The sequence below is a fragment of the Muntiacus reevesi genome, chromosome 10 (genome assembly GCF_963930625.1).
Source record: "Muntiacus reevesi chromosome 10, mMunRee1.1, whole genome shotgun sequence".
Lineage (NCBI taxonomy): Eukaryota > Metazoa > Chordata > Mammalia > Artiodactyla > Cervidae > Muntiacus > Muntiacus reevesi.
This window is the reverse complement of record NC_089258.1, coordinates 77,575,196-77,593,734: the sequence shown is the minus strand read 5'-3', so window position 1 is coordinate 77,593,734 and position 18,539 is coordinate 77,575,196. Positions and strand designations below refer to the sequence as shown.

The window sequence follows — 18,539 nt, the reverse complement described above, 5'->3', positions numbered from 1 at the left end:
ACAATTTCAATCATCTTAAATATAGTAAAATTAGTTTTATGACCCAGAATATAGTCTATTATGACCCAGAATATTTTGTGTACACTAGTGAGCATGTGGATTCTTCTGTTGCTGGGACAACGTTCTATAAATCTCAGTTAGTTGACATTATTTCTCATGTTTTCTATATCATTACTCATTTTCTTTCTACTGATGCTTTTAATTAATTATTGATATGGGACTGTTGAAATTTTAACTATAATTGTAGATTTGTCTCTTTTTGTTTTCTCCGTTTTTGCTTCATTATTTCGAAGGTCTGCAAGTAGTTTCACGTACATTTATGATTGTTAAATCCTCTTGATGAGTTGACCTTTTTATCATTCTAAAATATCCATTATTATTCCTGGTTAATAAACCTCATTCTAAAATCACCTTTTTTTATATTAATATATCGATTCCAGTGTTCTTTCCCCAATCTTAATGAATTTGTTATAATATCGCTTCTGTCTTAAGTTTTGGTCTTTTGACCACAAGGCATGTGGGATTTTAACTTCCCAACTAGGGACTGAACCCACACACCCTGCTTTGGAAGGCAAAGTCTTAACCACTGTACCACCACGGAAGTCCCTTCAGTATTCTTTTGATTAATGTCTGCCTGGTGTATCTTTTCTCATTCTTTATTACTAATTTGTCTTTATATTTAAAATTTCTTCCTTATAGACACTACACATTTGGCTCATACTTTTATCCCATCTGATTATCTGTACCTTTTACTTGGATGTTTATACCATATATATTTAATATAATTGCCAACAAGGTTGAATTTAAATCTATCATTTTTGTGACAGTTTTCTATTTGTCTCTTCTGTTCTTTGCTCCTTTTTTCTTCTTTCCCTGTTTTCTGGACTGAATAATTTTGTGACTCCATTTTATTTCTAGTATCGGACTAGTAACTATACCTCAGATTTATTATTATTCCTTGTAGTGGTTGCTCTAGAATTTATAATATGCATCTTCAGTCCACCCCAGTACCTGCAAATATTATGCACTACTGTATGTGTAGTGTAAAATCCTGTGACAGCTACTTCCATCTCCCTGGACACCATCATCCACTTTATTCTACTTATGCTTTAAGCTCCGCGTGTATTGTCTTTAATTTGCCTTTAAATCAATCATAAGATTTTTTAAAAATTATTCTTATCCACACATTTCTCATTTCTAGTACTATCTTTCTACAAACCAACATTTCCATCTAATAAAGGATATACCCTTTCCTCTTCTTTCTGAAGAAATGTTTTCCACATTTCTGGCCGTTCAGGTCAGTAGTGATGACTGTCTTAGCCTTTTCTTTATGTGTCTGAGAAATTCCCTATTTTGCCTTCATTCCTAAGAGACTTTTTTTTTTTCTGAATGAGGAATTTCAGGTCGATTTTAATCTTTCAATATTCTAAAGATTTCTTTTCTCCTTCTCGGTTATATAGTTTCTAATGATAAGCCTAATGTAATTCTGTGTAGCTTTATATATAAAGTGGGCTTCCCTTGTGGCTCCGCTGGTAAAGAATCTGCCTGCGATGTGACAGACCTTGGTTTGATCCCTGGGTTGGGAACCCCGGAGGAGGGAAAGGCCACCCACCCCAGTATCCTGGCCTGGAGAATTCCATGGACTGTACAGTCGGCCATGGGGTCGCGAAGAGCCGGCCACGACTGAGCGACTTTCACTTTATATATAACGTGTCCTTTATTCCTCCGGTATTAAGATTCTTCTCTTTACCAGTGATGCTCAGTAACTTTAGCATGACGTGCCTTGGTGTGGTTATGGTTTTGTTTACTGTGCTTGGTCTTCATTAAACTCCTTGAGTTTGTGGATTCACGGTTTTCATTCAATTTGGGAGTATTTCAGTCACTATTGCATCAAATCTCTCTCCTAACCCCAATACAGGGTAAGTACAGCCTCAATACTAAGATGATACCCTCCTGTGGACTCGACCCAAAGCTGACAGTGTTGAAAGCCTTCCATTCTGGCTTCTGGAAACAGACACTACCTCCACTCATATGAGAGCTCTGGGAATAGTTTTATGTGCTCTATTTTGGTGGTTCTTTCCCCAGTTAATTTGTTCTCAATCACGTGCAGATGAATACTCATTCACAGCCTGCAGACACCTGGGGTTCTAGATAGATGCATCTTCCCCCTTTCTGGTTCCCTGTCCTGCAAATGTCAGCTAGATACCTTGCTCTCTCTCAGCAGTGATATTTGCATCCTCAACTGAGCAACAATCTTGCTGGGCTCTGGGCTGAGGTCTGAGCATGTCTCAGTGCAGTAGGCTGGGGCAGTGAGCTGGTTCCACTTCACTTCTCGTTTCAGTCACCATTGCCCTACCCTATTGTCCAATGTCTTAAAAACCATTGTTTCGTATAGTCTTTCAGGCTTTGCAGTTATTTAAGGCGGGGAGGATAAACCCAGTCTCCAATACTTGTTCAAGGTCAGGGCAGAAGTTCTTACTTGCAGAGTTTTTTAAAACACAGAGCCAAATTCGTCTCACTCTCAGAAACTCCGATTCAGTAAGTCCGGAATAGAATCCTTGAATCTTTACTTATTAAAAAGTACTCAGGTGATTCTGATACATAGGAAGAACTGGAAACTTACCTTGATACACCAGGCAAAGGCCTGTTCAGACATTCTTCTAAGGAGAAGGAAGGACAGACCTTTTCATGTTTAACACTTTTTCCTGGTTCTGAGTATGGTGGGGGTACTTACAGCAGGCCAAAGACCCAGCTGAAAACCACGAGGGGGGCAGGTACAGGATAAAAGCCCTACTCGAAGGCATCAGCAAGCAACTGAAGGGACTGGACTTAAGAGGATCCAGTCTCGACTAAGGGGAAACTTTACACACAGGTGGGGTGACATCCTCCAGCACCTTTGTTCCTCGGGGAAATTCAGAGTCTGAGCTTGGGAACTGAGCCACAGAAGAGACCCCGAGAGGCAAAGAGACCAGCAGGAACTGTGGCAGTTCATTAAGGTTGCAGAGACAGAATCACGAGAGGGGCCAGATTTCCAGTGAAAAGGGACAAGTGAATAACTGAGCCCAAGTCTCTGCTGGTTACCCTCAAGTTTCTCTCTTTCTCTTTTTTAAAAGATATATGGATCTTTATTTCTATTTATTTTCTTGGTTGTACCTTGTGGCATGTGCAACTTCCCTGATCAGCGATCGAACATGGGCCCCCTACATGAGAAGCATGCAGTCTTAACCACTAGGCCAGCAGGAAAGTCCTCCCTCGAGTTTCGGAAGATGCCCGAGACAGAAGGTTGTGTGTCCTCGGTTGCTCAGTTGTGTCCGACTCTTTGTGACCCCGTGGACTGTAGCCTACCACGCTCCTCTGTCCATGGGATTCTCCAGGCAAGAATACTGGAGTGGGTTGCCATTTCCTTCTCCAGGGGATCTTCTGGACCCAGGGATCGAACCCAGGTCTCCTGCACTGCAGGTGGATTCTTTACTTGCTGAACCAGAAGGTTAAGCTCTGGGAAAGCAGAGTGGAGGCTTTTGCCATCTCAGGGTTTTGAGGAAAGCAGCATTAGATTTCAGTGTCTGCCGTGACTACGTGGACTCCAGGAAACACAGACTCTCAGCTGGAACACCTGGAAAGCTGTGCCGTAGGAGCTGCAGCAAAACAGAAGGGGATCAAGCCTTGCCAAAACCCAATCTCAGCTGTGGTTTAAAATATGTGCACAATTAAAATCCATGATAACGGTGAACACAAAAGGGGAAGGTTTAAGTGGAGGAACAATATTATTCTATGCTCTTAGCATTTGGAGGGAAGTGGCAAAAATAATCCTTTATAGTATAGTGTAATAAGTCAATCTTTTTGCTTTTTCATACTGTTCATGGGGTTCTCAAGACAAGAATACAGGAGTGGGTTGCCATTTCCTCCTCCGGTGGACTGTTTTCTTAGAACTCTTCACTGTGACCTGGCTGTCTTGGATGGGTCTCTTCAGCATGGCTCACAGCTTTATTGAGTTATGCAAGCCCCTTCACCACAACAAGGCTGTGATCCATGAAGGGAGAAAGGGAAAGATATACCCATCTGAGTGCAGAGTTCCAGAGAATAGCAAGGAGAGACAAGGAGGCCTTCTTAAATGAACAATGCAAAGAAATAGAGAAAAACAATAGAATAGGAAAGACTAGTGATCTCTTCAAGAAAACTAGAGATATCAAGGGAATGTTTCATGCAAAGATGGGCAAGATAAAGGACAGAAACATCAAGGACCTAACAGAAGCAAAAGGAATTAAGAAATGATGGCAAGATTACACAGAAAAACTACACAAGAAAGGTCCTAATGACCCAGATGACCACAATGATTGTGATCACTCACCTAGAGCCAGACATCCTGGAGTGTGAAGTCAAGTGGGCCTTAGGAAGCATGATTATGAACAAAGTTAGTGGAGGTGATGGAATTCCAGCTAAGCTATTTAAACTCCTGAAAGATGATGCTGTTAAAGTTCTGCACTCAATGTATTAGAACATTTGGAGAATGCAGCAGTGGCTGCAGGACTGGAAAAGGTCAGTTTTCTTTCCAATTCCAAAGAAGAGCAATGCCAAAGAATGTTCAAATTATCATACAGTTGGGCTCATTTCACAGTAATTATATTAAATGTAAATGGACTAAAACTCCTGTTGAAACAAGGATAGAGCAACCATCCAATTTGAGGTTTAGCTGAACTCTGCATAAAATGTAATTAATAGACAAAGCTGAAAAGGCAGGGATATCTAGAGTGAAATGTGGAAGGGGGACAAACTTTGAGCTGCCAGCCCAACAGGGCTGAATTCTGCGTAAGCCTGAACCAAGAGAAACTATCCTTTGGATACTGTGGCTTTCTTTTTAGCATGCAAAAGATGAAGACCTGAATCAGTCTTCTGAGAAGATTGCCTGAATATGCCATTAAGTTATGCAAATGTAAAGCAAAGACCCTCTATGGAAGCTGTTTGAAAAGCTAAACTGTGCTTTCTTGTTGCAAATTGTTTTAAATTCTTGCTACTGTGTGCTTAAACTCCAGTCTGGTCTTTTCACAACAATGGCTGTGGCTAGTTTTCTTTCCAAATTATCCAAAAGCAAACAAAAGCCATCTTAGTTATTTTCTTCTGAAGACCACACACTCACTCATTTTCTATTAGTATGACTTTACCTGTCCTCTTTGGGAAATAGCATTGTTTTAGTCTTCTAAGAGTCTCTCCCACTTCCGGCCCACAGGTGTATTTTCATTACAAATGTCTCTCATTTTTCCTGAGAATTCATCTATCTAACTCATCTAGAATGGAAAGTACCCTAATAGATTATTTTCTATCCCCACATTTCTCTCCTCATTTGGGGATGCGGATTAGTGGTAGGTGAAGCAAAGGGTGATTCTGTAAATCTCACATTATAATTACTGTTATCAATTGTCACTGGTAGGATACTGAGTTGAAAACGTAAGTTTTTATGTTATTATTGAATGGCCTAGACCGTATATGATGTATAGAGGAATAAGACTAAGGAATAGAAAGGAGAAAAGCTATAGAGACAAGAAAGTATAGGCTGAGACATAAACAAGAGAGGGCTGGATGGGGGTGGAGGTGGACATTCCACCTCTTCAGTTCAGTTCAGTTCAGTTGTGTCCGACTCTTTGCAACTCCACAAACCGTAGCACGCCAGGCCTCCCTATCCATCACCAACTGCTGCAGTCTAACCAAACCCATGTCCAAATTGAGTCGGTGATGCCATCCAACCATCTCATCCTCTGTCATGCCCTTCTCCTCCTGCCCTCAATCTTTCCCAGCATCAGAGTCTTTTCAAATGAGTCAGCTCCTTGCATCAGGTAGCCAAAGTGTTGGAGTTTCAGCTTCAACACCAGACCTTCCAATGAAGAACTGATCTCCTTTAGGATGGACTGGTTGGATCTCCTTGCAGTCCAAGGGACTCTTAAGAGTCTTCTCCAACATCACAGTTCAAAACCACAGTTCCACTTTACTGTTCATTCACTAGCAACATCTTTTTGGACTCTGAACTGCACGTACATTACCCCACTGGAGATGCAAAGAGGCATCCTAGAATATACCTGGGAATACGCTCATAAAACGTAGATAAAAGACCATACAACAAGCGCAACACGGATAGGGCAAGCGATCCAACTGCAAAAGTTCACGAAGGAAACGTTAGGGGAGTGAGCCAGAGCATGGACTTTAAATAGTAAAGCTGGGATAAATCCAGGAGATGTTTGGGGAGAACAGTCTGGCGGGTGAAACGGTCCGGGGGCGGGAAAACGTGTCCACACAAAAGTATGAGTTATTTCGTCTGTCATCTGTCATGCACTGCCCTTCCCTGGAATGCAGATTAATAAAAAGGTCTCACTCAGTAGTCCCTGCCACCGACGGGACACCGGACAAAGAAAACATCCGTGCGGCCAGAGGAGGACAGACGGGCCGTGCAAAGGGCCCCGTTCTCAGCTCGGCCGTAGATTCGGCAGAGAGCGGGCCCGAGCAGGGCCAGGCGCACCGGACCAGGGAGTCGTGGCGGGAGCCCGACGGAGGCTCCAGGCTGAGATGCGCAGGGGACCCGCGCGGGGCGCACACCGGCCCCTGCAGAGCGAGATGGCTCTGCGCGGTCCAACAGGTCCCCCGGGGAGGGGAGGGTGAGGTCAAGGTGGCGGGGCTCCGCGCGCCGTCCAACTTTCGGCCCCGGCCCTCCCGCCTCGCGCCCTCTCCTCGCGTCCCCCCCTGACGGGGGACACCGCAGTGATGAACATGGCGGGGGGAGGGGACACTGCAGTGATGAACATGGTTGGGGTACCGAAGAGATGAAGGGGGGGGACACCGCAATGATGAACATGGAGGGGGGTACCGCAGTGATGAACATGGAGGGGAGGGCACCGAAGTGATGAACATGGAGGGGAGGGTACCAAAGTGATGAACATGGGGGGGACACCGCAGTGATGAACATGGGGGGGGGGTTATCGAAGAGATGAAGGGGGGGACACCGAAGTGATGACAATGGGAGGGGACACCGCAGTGATGAACATGGAGGGGAGGGCACCGAAGTGATGAACATGGAGGGGGGGGTACCGAAGAGATGAACATGGGGGGGTACCGAAGTGATGAAGGGTGGTACACCGCAGTGATGAACATGGGGGGACACCGAAGTGACGAACATGGAGGGGGGACACACCGCAGTGATGAAGCGGGGGGTGGGGGGCACACCGAAGTGACGAGGGGGGACGCCGCGGTGATGAAGGGGGGGACCGCAGTGATGAAGGGGCGGACACCGCAGTGATGAAGGGGGGCGGCTTCCCCGCCCTCCGCCCCTTTCCGGCCCCGGCTCCGGGGGGCCGCTCGCGGAGGCGACGAGGAGCCGGGCTCGGTGGCTGTAAACACGGGGCGCCATCAAGACTTCGGATCCTACCGGATTTCCGCGCCGCCCCGAAGCCTCCCCGCCCGGGCGCGGCCCTCCGCTGCCCCCGGCGGTGCCATGGGGCTCGCCGCGGCTGCTCCGGGCCCGGGGTGGGGAGCCGCCCGGCCCGGCCCGCGCACGGGCGCCCCCCGGCCGCCGGGGCTCCGGGCGCGCGGCGCCGCCTCCCACTTTGGCCTTTTGTACCGGCCCCACGTGACCCGCGCGGCCGGCTCTTCCCTGCTGCCCCCGCCCCGCCCTCCGGCCTTCCCCGGCGCCCGGCCCGGCTCTTCCCGCTCCGCGGCCGCCCGCCCGCCCCGCCCGCCGCCGCGCGGCGCCCGCCTCCCCTCCCGCCCGGCGCCCGCCTCCCTCCCGAGCCGTTCCCGCGCCCTCCCCCGGGCCGCCGTTCCCTCGCGCCGCCTCCCCGCCCCCCGCGGCTCTTCCGCCGCCCCGCCTCCCCTCCCCCCGGCCGGAGCGCACTGTCTCCAAGATGGCGGCCGTGTCAGTTCGGGGCATCTCCGCGGTCCGGCCCGGGGCCCCGGGCGCCCGGCGCTCTCCGCCCCCGGTAAGTAGCCGAGGGGCCGCCCCCCGGCCGCCCCCGGCCGCCGAGCCCGAGCCCGAGCCGCCCGGGGGCCCCGCCCCGCCGCCGCGCGGGCCCGAGTGGCCGCTGCAGGCCCCGCCGCGGCCTGCGCCGCCTCCCGCTGCTCTGCGCCAGGCCTCGGGCTGGGGCGCCGCGGCCGCCCCCTCGCGCCCGCCTGGCGCCCGGCGGCCCCGCGCCCGCGGCCCGCGCCCTGCGCCCGGGCCCGGCTCCGCGGAACGGGGGAGTCGCGAGGGGGCGGCGGCCAGGCCGCGGGCGGGCGGGCGCGCGGGCGGGCGGCCGGCCGGGGCTCCCTCGGGGCGCGCCCACTGTCCGGCGCCCGCGGCCCCGGTGCCCGCTCCCGGCCCCGGGCCCGGCCGCGCGGCGCGGGCTGACAGGCGGCCGTGCGGGGGGCGCGGAGGGCGCACGTGCGGCGGCGGCTCCGCGCGCTGTCAGCCCGGGGCCGGGGGGCGGCGGGCGCCTGTCAGCGCCGACCTGCCCGGCGGGGCCCCCCAACCCCGCCCCGCGCCGCTCCCGCCGGGACCCGGCCGGGCTGCGGGGCGCCCGGGAGCGCAGACGTGCGCCGCTCGCAACTCTTTCACGTGATTTCATTGTTAACTTCGTCCCTGGGTTCCGTGTTCCCGTCCGGTGGGAGCCGCCGGGCCGCCCCCCGCGTCTGCAAGCAAGCTGCAGGCTGGTGCCAACGCTAAGTTGTTGTTTTTTAAAGTTTTTCTCGCTCTTTTAAAAAAGAGAGCGCGAAGCTGTGTCTGGGGGTGGAGGGGGGTGGGGGTGGCGGGGAAGGAGGCCCGGGAGGACTGTCGGGAGCGAGGGGGCAGTTTCCCCGAGTTGGAGTTCAAGTCTGCAGGCGCTCTGCTCGCCGCAGACCCGGGGCCCCTGCGCGGAGCCAGGTGGCAGGCAGCGGCTGTCATTCATTCTCGCTTCTCACCTGCGGGGCAGGTGAGCCGGTGCGGGACGGGCCCCGCCGCCGAAACTCGGGCTGGAGCCGCTCCTTTCTTTCAGCGCAGAGTCCCCCCCATAATGAACTTCTCCGACTAATGCTCCTATGATTTCTGTCCTCTGGAGACGCTTCTCACCCAAATGTAGCTTAGTTCTCTCCGGGGGGTGGGGTGGGGGGCGCTTTTCATCCAGAGCGCATTTAAAAATTAAGTCTTGCCTTAGGTTTGAGTGTTTACTCGAGCCTTTTCTTTCTTATCAGAGTTAATAGTACTATCGGTTTCCTCGCATTCTTGTTAAACTTTTTCTTTTGAGTTTAGTGGCACTCTTTAAGGAAGGATTGTTGCGCGAGCCACTTTACGACATTATTTATGTTGTAAAGGCTCCTCAGACTAAGAGTTCTCAGGAACATTTAGGTAAGGTTAGATTTATTTTTGGAAGCAAAGGAGTTATAGGGTTCATTATTTTGGTGATTTTTAAAAAGATGCAAATCTGCCCGGTTCTTTTGTTTGAAAGTGTTACTGACTTTGATCGTGGAGTTGGCAACGTGTATATACATAATGTTTGTGTGTTTTTTCCCATTAGTGTTCACTTCAGGACAACAGTCTTGAATCATTATGAGATCTTCTCTTTACACGCAGGCAGTATATTTCCCCCCTCTGAACTCTACATTTGATATGTAAATAAGTGTACGTTTGAACCTAGGAATTTCCGGGCCATTCTCTTTTCTAGTTTCTGTATCTGTAGATTGGTTGCGAACACTTTGACAGTTGTTGGACTCTCTCCAATATATTGAATGTTACTAGGAGAAGCTATCACAGCATATGATTCTTAAAATCTGAATGGAATTGGCTTATTTTAAAATTCTTTATAAACACTTTTTCACACTTGACTATTTTCATTGTTCTTTTCTTTCCACTTGGAATGTTTATAGTAATATTGTACTTAAAATATGAACTGTGCTGTGTGTAAAGTTTGTTTCTTTTACTAGATGAAACAGCTAAAACATTTTCTCAGTGGTTTTCTGCCTTTCTTATTGACTATTTTCATCCAGTCTAAATGTCTGGAATTTTGAAAGATGAAAGATTCACTCTTACTTTCATTGCAGGATTCTTTCTACTAATTCAGGTAACTTGTTGAAGTTCTGATTAGTTTGTTGGGGAAAGCTGTCAAGGAAGAGTTTTAGTTCATAGACGGGTGAGCGGAGATTGTGCAGAGCAAAATAGCCAGCACCCTCCGGTTAGTTATAGCCTGAGGTCATGTATAGTGCATCTCATCTTGTTTCCTCATCATTCATCTTTTTTTCCCTTTTCTTTGTTATCCCAATGGTTTGCACACATGATTGTTTTGAACAATAATAGAAACATGTTCACACTTTTACAGGTGCTCAGTGAACACGTTCTGTTGGAGTGCTTTAAAGGCTAGGATGCTTCAGTTATAACTTAACTTATAACGTGGACCTTGATAGAAAACTGACTTTGTTTTCATTGTTTTTCAGGCATAAGATGCACATTTTTCTGCTGGGAATGAGATGTTCTTGAGTTCTTACACCTTTATGAAGAGACCCACATGTGGTGCTATTGAGAAGGTTGTTGGGAAGTTTGAAGACTTTTCAGATAGCAGGTTGTTTTGGTTTCTGAAGTAAAAGTGGGGAGGCATCTGTTTTGTGAAAGGAGAAAGGACCGAGGCCAGAAAACTTGTATGCTATGGTTAACTGGTTCCCAGCCTCCGGGAATGGTGTTTTCCGTGGTGTGAAACTTACGCAGCATCAGGATAAAGGATAGCGACTCTATGGATATACAGAATCCTTCACCATGGTAAAACTCGCCAACCCGCTGTACACGGAGTGGATTTTGGAGGCCATCAAAAAAGTGAAGAAGCAAAAACAGCGGCCTTCAGAAGAAAGGATATGCAATGCAGTGTCTTCATCCCATGGCTTGGATCGTAAAACTGTTTTAGAGCAACTGGAGTTGAGTGTCAAGGATGGAACAATTTTGAAGGTCTCAAATAAAGGACTCAATTCCTATAAAGATCCTGATAATCCTGGGCGAATAGCACTTCCTAAACCTCGAAACCATGGAAAATTGGATAATAAACAAAATGTAGACTGGAATAAGCTGATCAAGCGGGCAGTTGAGGGCTTGGCGGAGTCCGGCGGCTCAACTCTGAAAAGCATTGAACGATTTTTGAAAGGTCAGAAGGATGTGTCTGCATTATTTGGAGGCGGTGCTGCCTCTGGCCTTCACCAGCAGTTACGATTGGCTATTAAACGCGCCGTTGGCCACGGCAGACTCCTTAAAGATGGACCTCTTTATCGGCTCAACACTAAAGCAGCCAGTGTGGATGGGAAAGAGAGTTGTGAGTCTCTTTCCTCCTTACCTCCCGTGTCGCTGCTTCCACATGAGAAGGATAAGGTAAGAAGGGCGTGCGCATCAGTGTTCCTGGAGCTGGGGAAACAGCAAGCGACAGAGCCACATTTCTAGGCTGTTCAGTAGCGGTTACATTCGGCGTTCAGGGCCCTTTGTGGATAATCACTGCCTGGCTTTTATTGGTGAAATCTAGGTGGTGAGAACTCAATAGATGTGATTGTTCTCATACTTGGACATATTTGATGCCTAAGATTTCAAAGTGTAGAGTATTGCTCCGCCCAAAAGAACATACTTAGAATTAAAAAGTAACAAGCAACTTTAAAACTGTTATGTAAAAGTTTTTATAATAGCTTCCTGCTGAAGTTGCTGAGCAGCCAGATGCTGGAAACTCTAAGAACCTGTCTTCTTCCTTTCTTCGTTTTCTTACTGGCCAGGAATGAGACTGATTATCCTGACCAAAGTAGTGGCAAAGCAGATTTAGCAATTCTTATTTCTGCTGTTTGTATTCTAATTCTGGGTGTGTGTTATTTTTTTGCATGCGATAAAGTCCTAAACATTGCCCATGACAGATGTAGCTGCGTGGGTCAGGAATACAGGAGGCCACGTCGCTAAAGTTCTGGGGAGTTGGGGGTCTTGGTGCACACAGGTACCTTCTATGCTGTGTGTTATGCCGTTACTTTGTACAGCTGAAAGTGTCTTCTTAACAGTTCACCTTGGCCCTTAAGTAGATACTCGGGATGAGGAGAGTTGTTAGTAGCTCCTCTTCACATTGACCTGGTGTGAGAGCTGTGAATTTATTTCAGGTGCTCAGAGTTGTAGTTCTGTGGGGAGTGGGTGTACTCTGAGATTGTTGCACACTTTAGTGAGCGCCAGTAGCATCATCTTCATTTTGCTGAAGCCCATGGAGGCTGTTTCTAGCATGCTAACATTCTAAAGTTAATAACATTGAATGTATTTTAAGTGTATTTTAAAATATTTGAGGTTTGATCTAGATTCTTGCAATTAATAACCCGCCAGTAGATTTTTGTTTAAATAGCAATTGAAAATGAACAGTTTTTTTTGGATGAAAGTTTTAGAGATCTATTTTAGGGTTCCATTTTCCCTGTGGACTTTGAAATAGAAGCATTATCTTAACTGTTATTATCCTTAAAATGATTCTAATGGAGTCTTGAATTAATAGGCAGTCCCATTCATAACATGGTTCTGTACCATCGGAGTGTTCATTAAGGGTGTATTGAAAATTCAAGGTGGACAAGGAACTGAAATACTTCATTCTTTCAGTTCAGTGTTGTAAGGATTGTATGAATTGTTTCTTGATCCCATGGCTGAAATTAAATGAAATAGAACAATTGATTTCAGCAACTGTTATCAGATGATCTCTAGGTTTACTGCATGGAAATGGGAAATACTTCATAGTTTAGAATGAAATCAGTGTCACATCTGTGAATCGGGTATTATAAATTCTTGTTAGAACTCCTGAGTGCTTTAATTTCTCTTGCTTGAATTAGGTATTTTAATTTTTAAAAATGTTAGCCATACATAAAATGTCAGTTGTGCATCTTTTTTTTAAAGGTAGTCGATGTAGTACGGTGTAGGACAAAACTGAGTCTTAACACCCTAAAATTGTACTTTTGAAAGGGACTTTTAAAAATCATGTAATCCAACAGTCCTTATTTTGCTGCTAGACTGGAGACCTTTGCATTAAAAAAATATTTAATCCATTCGAGGTCTGCTGGTTTGCTTTGGTTAGAAATATCTCTTTGGCTACATATTACACTATTGTAAAGCAAAATGATTGGAAAAATTGAGTTTTGTTGAGTAGATTTTTGTGTATTTGTACTTGTCTGATTGGGAAGTCAGTTTACGGTAGTTATCTACAAAAGTTAGGGTCAATGAGATCTGTTATATATTTTCTCATAGGAGTCTTATTTTCAGGGGTTAAGTTTTCTGTGTGACTTTCTCCAAAGATATGAAAAGCTCACATTAAAAATCATAATGCAATAAACTTCAGGGCAGGGAATTATTCCTCCTATGAACAGATTATGTTTGTTCCTTTTGTTGTATTTAACTACTTTCTTCTTTTGTAAAAAACTGTTCAGTCAGTTCCCATTTGGAATTGATTGATGGTTGTTATGAACCTAGATGTTCTTTAAAAAGTTATCCAGGTTGTATTGGATAATACAGGTAATTATTAATTCAGCAGAGAGTTACTGAGCACCTGCCGGGACCGTGCGCTCTGCTCGGAGCTGCAGGGGCCTCAGCTGGGCTCTGCCGCGCGCGTGCCTGCTGGTCTGGTCGGCTGTGGGTGAGAGGGCAAGCGCAGGGACTGTGGAGTAGCCTGAGCAAGTTCCCCTGTACTTTTTTCCATATCAGCTCTAACTTTTAATTTTTTTTTTAATTGTGATGTTAATCTTTGGGAGGAGCTATATGTTAACTTTTCAGCAACTAGTAGTTTTGGCTTTGTTCTGAAAGTGAGATGGCTGTGTACAGAAAATCTTGAGAGTTTTTGTGAAGACACTTGGACTTAAGTGTGTTTTCATGTTGATAACTAGGAGCATCTGGAGATACTGTGATTGAAAAGTTTTATCCATGTTATGAGGGAAATGTCTGTGCTAACTTAGGGTGTGGTAGTTTATGGTGAGTTTGTTTAACTTGATGATTTGTTTATACTGTGCGCCAGGCATTACCTTACACCGCACATAAGTTAACTCATGGGATCCTCATACGGCTCAGTGAGATCGGTGCTGTTATTTTACAGGTGAAGAAGTCGAGGCACAAGAGCTTCAGTAACTTGTCCAAGTCACAGAGGTGTTAGGTGGCAGGCAGGGCGAGGTTTTGGACTTGGGCATCCTGGCCGCAGAGATGCCTGCTGCCTCCTGAGAGCCTGTCCCTGCGCTTGGGTCCAGTTGTGAGTGTTCCTGGTGTTAACTGCGAGGCGCGTGGGAGAGGACGTGTGCCAATCTCCCCTTTCACTGTTTGCATCCCTTCCTTCTCTTTCTGTCATAGAATGGATTCTGAATTTGATTTCAAACCAGCAGTAAGAACGTAGCAGAAGTAAAAGATTATGAGTAATTTATTTATGTATATGTGAGATCCATAACTAAAAAACAGTTTGGTCTATGTGACTTCTTTTTTTCCCCTTAAAGTTATTTTTCTGTGTGTATTAATTTTCATTTCAGATGGCCCTGGAGTCTTCTGATTTGTAGTTTGGGGTCTGTTGCATGGCTATAATAGAGTGCTTTAATTTGGGACAGAATGTTGCTTTCCCTTGAATTATGGGCTATAGGTGAAGGTGATGTGTATAACTGCTTATAGGCGGAGGTGGTATGTGTAACTGGCTTAAATAAGAACTTCCGCTTGCAGATTTCCTTTTTTTTTTGAAATAGACATTACTGTAAGAAAATTTTGTTCATTTACTTTTATTTATTCAGTAAGTGTTTAGGTGACTACCATGAACAGTGCATTTATGATTTAGGTCTTGTTGGGGATTAAGGCAGACAGCATAGAAATGGGCAATAACTTTTTTTACACCGTTGTTTTAGTTCACAAAATATAACTTTTAGTTTTTACATTCACTGTTTTTTGGTGTGTGTAACAATTAGGTGCTGTGAATCTCTTGAGAAAGAATAAGATGTTTCCCGGGTGAGGCTAATCATTACCTGAGATTTGAATGGTTCATTAAAATAATTACTTTGGACACTGAATCTTGGAAGGATCCATTTCCCTTTCAGGAATAATTTTCACCTTCATTTCAAATTTCTGGGTTCATTTTACACACAGAACAATGTACCTGAATATCTTTATTTTATGTTCCATATTACTAATCCAGAAAACTGCTCCTGTGGTGATCAGCCAGATGAGGAAACTGTTAATCTGTGGAGTATTGTGGAACAGAATTATATTTTGCTGAAGCATTCCAGTTGGGAAGGGAAGAGAAGATACTGTCAACCAATGTTATTGTTTAGGTCATTACCCGGCTAAGTGACTTGGAGCCAAAAGATTAAATGATAAATTGCTAGCCTTCTAAGATAAGTTGTATTGAAATTCAGCAAACTCTTAGTAAGAGTCCAAGTTATTCTATGTAACTGGAACTTGGCATTTTAAGTGCATAGAATAAATGAGGCTTTGACAGGAACTTTGATTTTTGATGTAGAGATGCTGATTAGAATGGAAATATATTTTCAAGTTAGGAGAGTTAAGAATGAGAGCTTTGATTTAGCTATTTGGAAATGGCCTTAATCATAAAATTGTTTCACATTTTATGTGTTAGTGTATTGGATCTGATAAAATTGTTTATAAATGTAAGCTTGGTAATGTTTTCAGATATTTTGTTGCTATGGTACTTTACAGTAATCGTCCATGCTGTTAAATTCAGGGGTGTGTTTACTGCTTGGCAGAATGCTTGTCTACTTAAAACATGCACACACATAGCAAATACCAGAAAGTGTAGACGCTACAGAAAAGTTGAGATGACATAAATTAGTAGTAAAAAGTGGAAAAAGTTCTCAATTTAAAATCCTTATAAGAGCATGCAAGCAAGTGTATTTTATAGTATAATTATTGGGAAACTCTTTAGGATGCAAGTTTTAATTCTGATTCTGTGGGAGAAGGAATGGAGGATAATGACAACTGTATCACTCTTTAAGTGAAGGAGGATTACTTTAGAGAAAATTATCCTAACCATATGTTGCTGACTTTTTTTTTTCAAGTAATGGCAAGGATACAGCAACATGAATAATGTAGATTTTGTAATGTCAGTGAGTTTGCAACTGATTGATCTCAATAATCATTATTTTCTTACATTATAGTTAATTACATTAATTGTAATTACAGTATCGTACATTTCTTACATCACTGTTTATATGATTTTTTGATGACCCTTAAGTATCCTGGGTCCTGAGGAGAAGCTGGCTAGAAATAAAAATTTGTTACTAACAGGTCATTGAGGTGGGTTAAATATAAATGTGTGTGTGTGCATGTCAGTCGCTCAGTCATGTCGGACTTTTTGTGAGCCAGTGAACTGTAGCCCGCCAGGCTCCTCTGTCCATGAAATTCTCCAGGCAGGAATGCCAGAGTGGGTTGCCATTCCTTTCTCCAGGGGATCTTCCCCACCCAGGGATCGAACCTGGGTCTCCTGCATTGAAGGCAGATTCTTTACCATCTGAGTCTCCAGGGAAGCCCTAAATATAAATTTGGTTAATATAAATTGACTTTGTCTCAGCAGACTTATTCTTATTTAAAAAAAAATTAGAAACAGCTCCGGCAGAGGTATGTTTGTAACGCAGCGTTTATTTAAATACAGTCAGCTGCGCAGATGCTTTCTGGTCTTCAGGTTAGCTGTGAGCTCTGTGTGCTTCGGTTGTGGTCCGTCCACGATACACCGAGAGAAAACTCGAGCCACTGAAGCAGCCTTTGATCAGAACTTCTACACTCAGCCACTCGTTGAGTCATTAAGTCAGGTCAGACTCTTTGTGACCTCAGGGGCTGTAGCCCGCCAGGCCCCTCTGCCCATGGGGTTTTCCAGGCAAGAATACTGGAGTGGGTTGTCATTTCCTTCTTCAGGGGATATTCCTGGATCAGGGATTGAACCTGTGTCTCCTGCATTGCAGGCGGATTCTTTACCATTGAATCACAGTTGCTCGCACTTTGCTGTTTCTTGGGCTATAGCTTATAAATTGATGAAATAAATGGAAGAAATTAAGGAAGACAGGTAGTACAGCAGAGTGCTCTGGGAGTAGAGACTTAGATGATCTAACCTCTTTCTTTGCCCTGTATCGGGAGGCAGAGGAACTGGAAGCAGTTGCTTATAGAAACTATTAATAGGTAACATTTGTTAAGGCCTGACCATGTGTTGGCCACTGTTCTGAGTGCTTCAACATGCATGCACTTTCTTATTGAAGTCTCAAAAGAACTTTACATGGTTAAGTTTTATAGGCATAGTATATTTATATAATAGCTATTTAATAATACAAATTTTCATTATGGCGTCTCATAAAACACCAAATGGAAGATAAATGTATGCCAAATATATTATCTTTTTTCTTATTCTGCTGCCAGTCTTTTATTCAGTTCATCCAGACACGCCGGCCAGCACTTTTTTACATTGTATTGACTGTTAATACTATGAAGCAGACAGATAACAGAAACTGTGTCATGAATCCGGAAGAAAAATATTGTGTCATTCCAGGCCTCTTGCAGTTGTAAGACTCTCCTTCACAGATATTTTTTTCTCTTGCTATTTAGAATACTGGTGAAGTGTAATTACACTGACCTGGTTCTTAGCTGTGTGAAAGGACTGAATCTGGGTGCCAAGTTTGCTGGTTAAACTAGAGTTAAAAAATTTTTTTTCTGGTGAACTGAGAAATGTTTTTTAAACTTATGATGATAATACTTTTTATGCTCTGATTTGAAACTTCCTAACGAACCAAGTAAATGTTACATGTGGACTCGGCTGTGAGCCTCATTCTAGTAAAGCTGTTTACAGGTTGGCTGCGCAGGGGTGGAGCCGGCACTCCCAGGGTCTGCGGCAGGTGAGTGAAACCTGCAGCCACTTCACCTTCCGCCTCTGCAGCGCGGGTGGGCTTCGGGCTCCTTCAGCTGCAGCTGGTGGAGGAGGAAGTGGCAGCCCCCTCCAGTGTTCTTGCTGGAGAATCCCAGGGACGGAGGAGCCTGGTGGGCTGCCGTGTGTGGGGTCGCGCAGAGTCGGACACAACTGAAGCGACCTAGCAGCAGCAGCAGCTGGTTCCCAAGAAAATCTAGGCTGTTTCTTCTGGGTTTTTCCTGTGACAGGAATGTCAAAGTTCCCAACAGATGGCTTTCATCAGCACTGTACATAACTCTGTAAATTCAAGTCCAAAGAAATACTTTTGGCTTCATTAGGGAACAGGTGAAGAAACAGTTCATAGCATGGCACTGTTTGGTTTAGGGTTGAAATTAAGCGTGGAGATTACAGGAGTGTAGCATTTAGATTTGCAGAATGCCATTCTGGGTCAAAATAGTTTTTAACTGCTAGCAATTACAGAAAAGGACCTGCTGTGAAAAAATAAATCTGGCTATATAGTGTTGAGTAAGTTGTATTTTTCAACTATGATATAGTTTATGTTATATATTTATTTATATTTGTATGTTTTATATTAATTTTTAATTAAATGTGTTTTTATTAAAGTACATTATTTTTATTTTAAATAATGCCTACAAAGTATAGATAAATTCTCAGGAAGAAAAAGAATACAGTCATCTGCATTTT

The 18,539-nt window shown here is 45.0% G+C and overlaps 1 protein-coding gene across 3 annotated transcripts in view; it reads left to right on the top strand.

Moving 5' to 3' along the window:
- The first annotated feature begins 7,849 nt into the window (after positions 1–7,849).
- Positions 7,850–18,539, top strand: part of KAT6A (lysine acetyltransferase 6A) — a 103,791-nt gene continuing 93,101 nt past the window's right edge. For 2 of the 3 annotated variants that reach the window (XM_065946435.1, XM_065946432.1), the window contains exons 1-2: positions 7,850–7,958; positions 10,423–11,338. In XM_065946435.1, the coding sequence (XP_065802507.1) occupies positions 10,739–11,338 (600 nt within the window). In that variant the 5' untranslated portion in view covers positions 7,850–7,958; positions 10,423–10,738. Of the gene's footprint in view, positions 7,959–8,830; positions 8,928–10,422; positions 11,339–18,539 lie in introns of those variants that run through there. The other variant, XM_065946434.1, reaches the window with a different exon arrangement.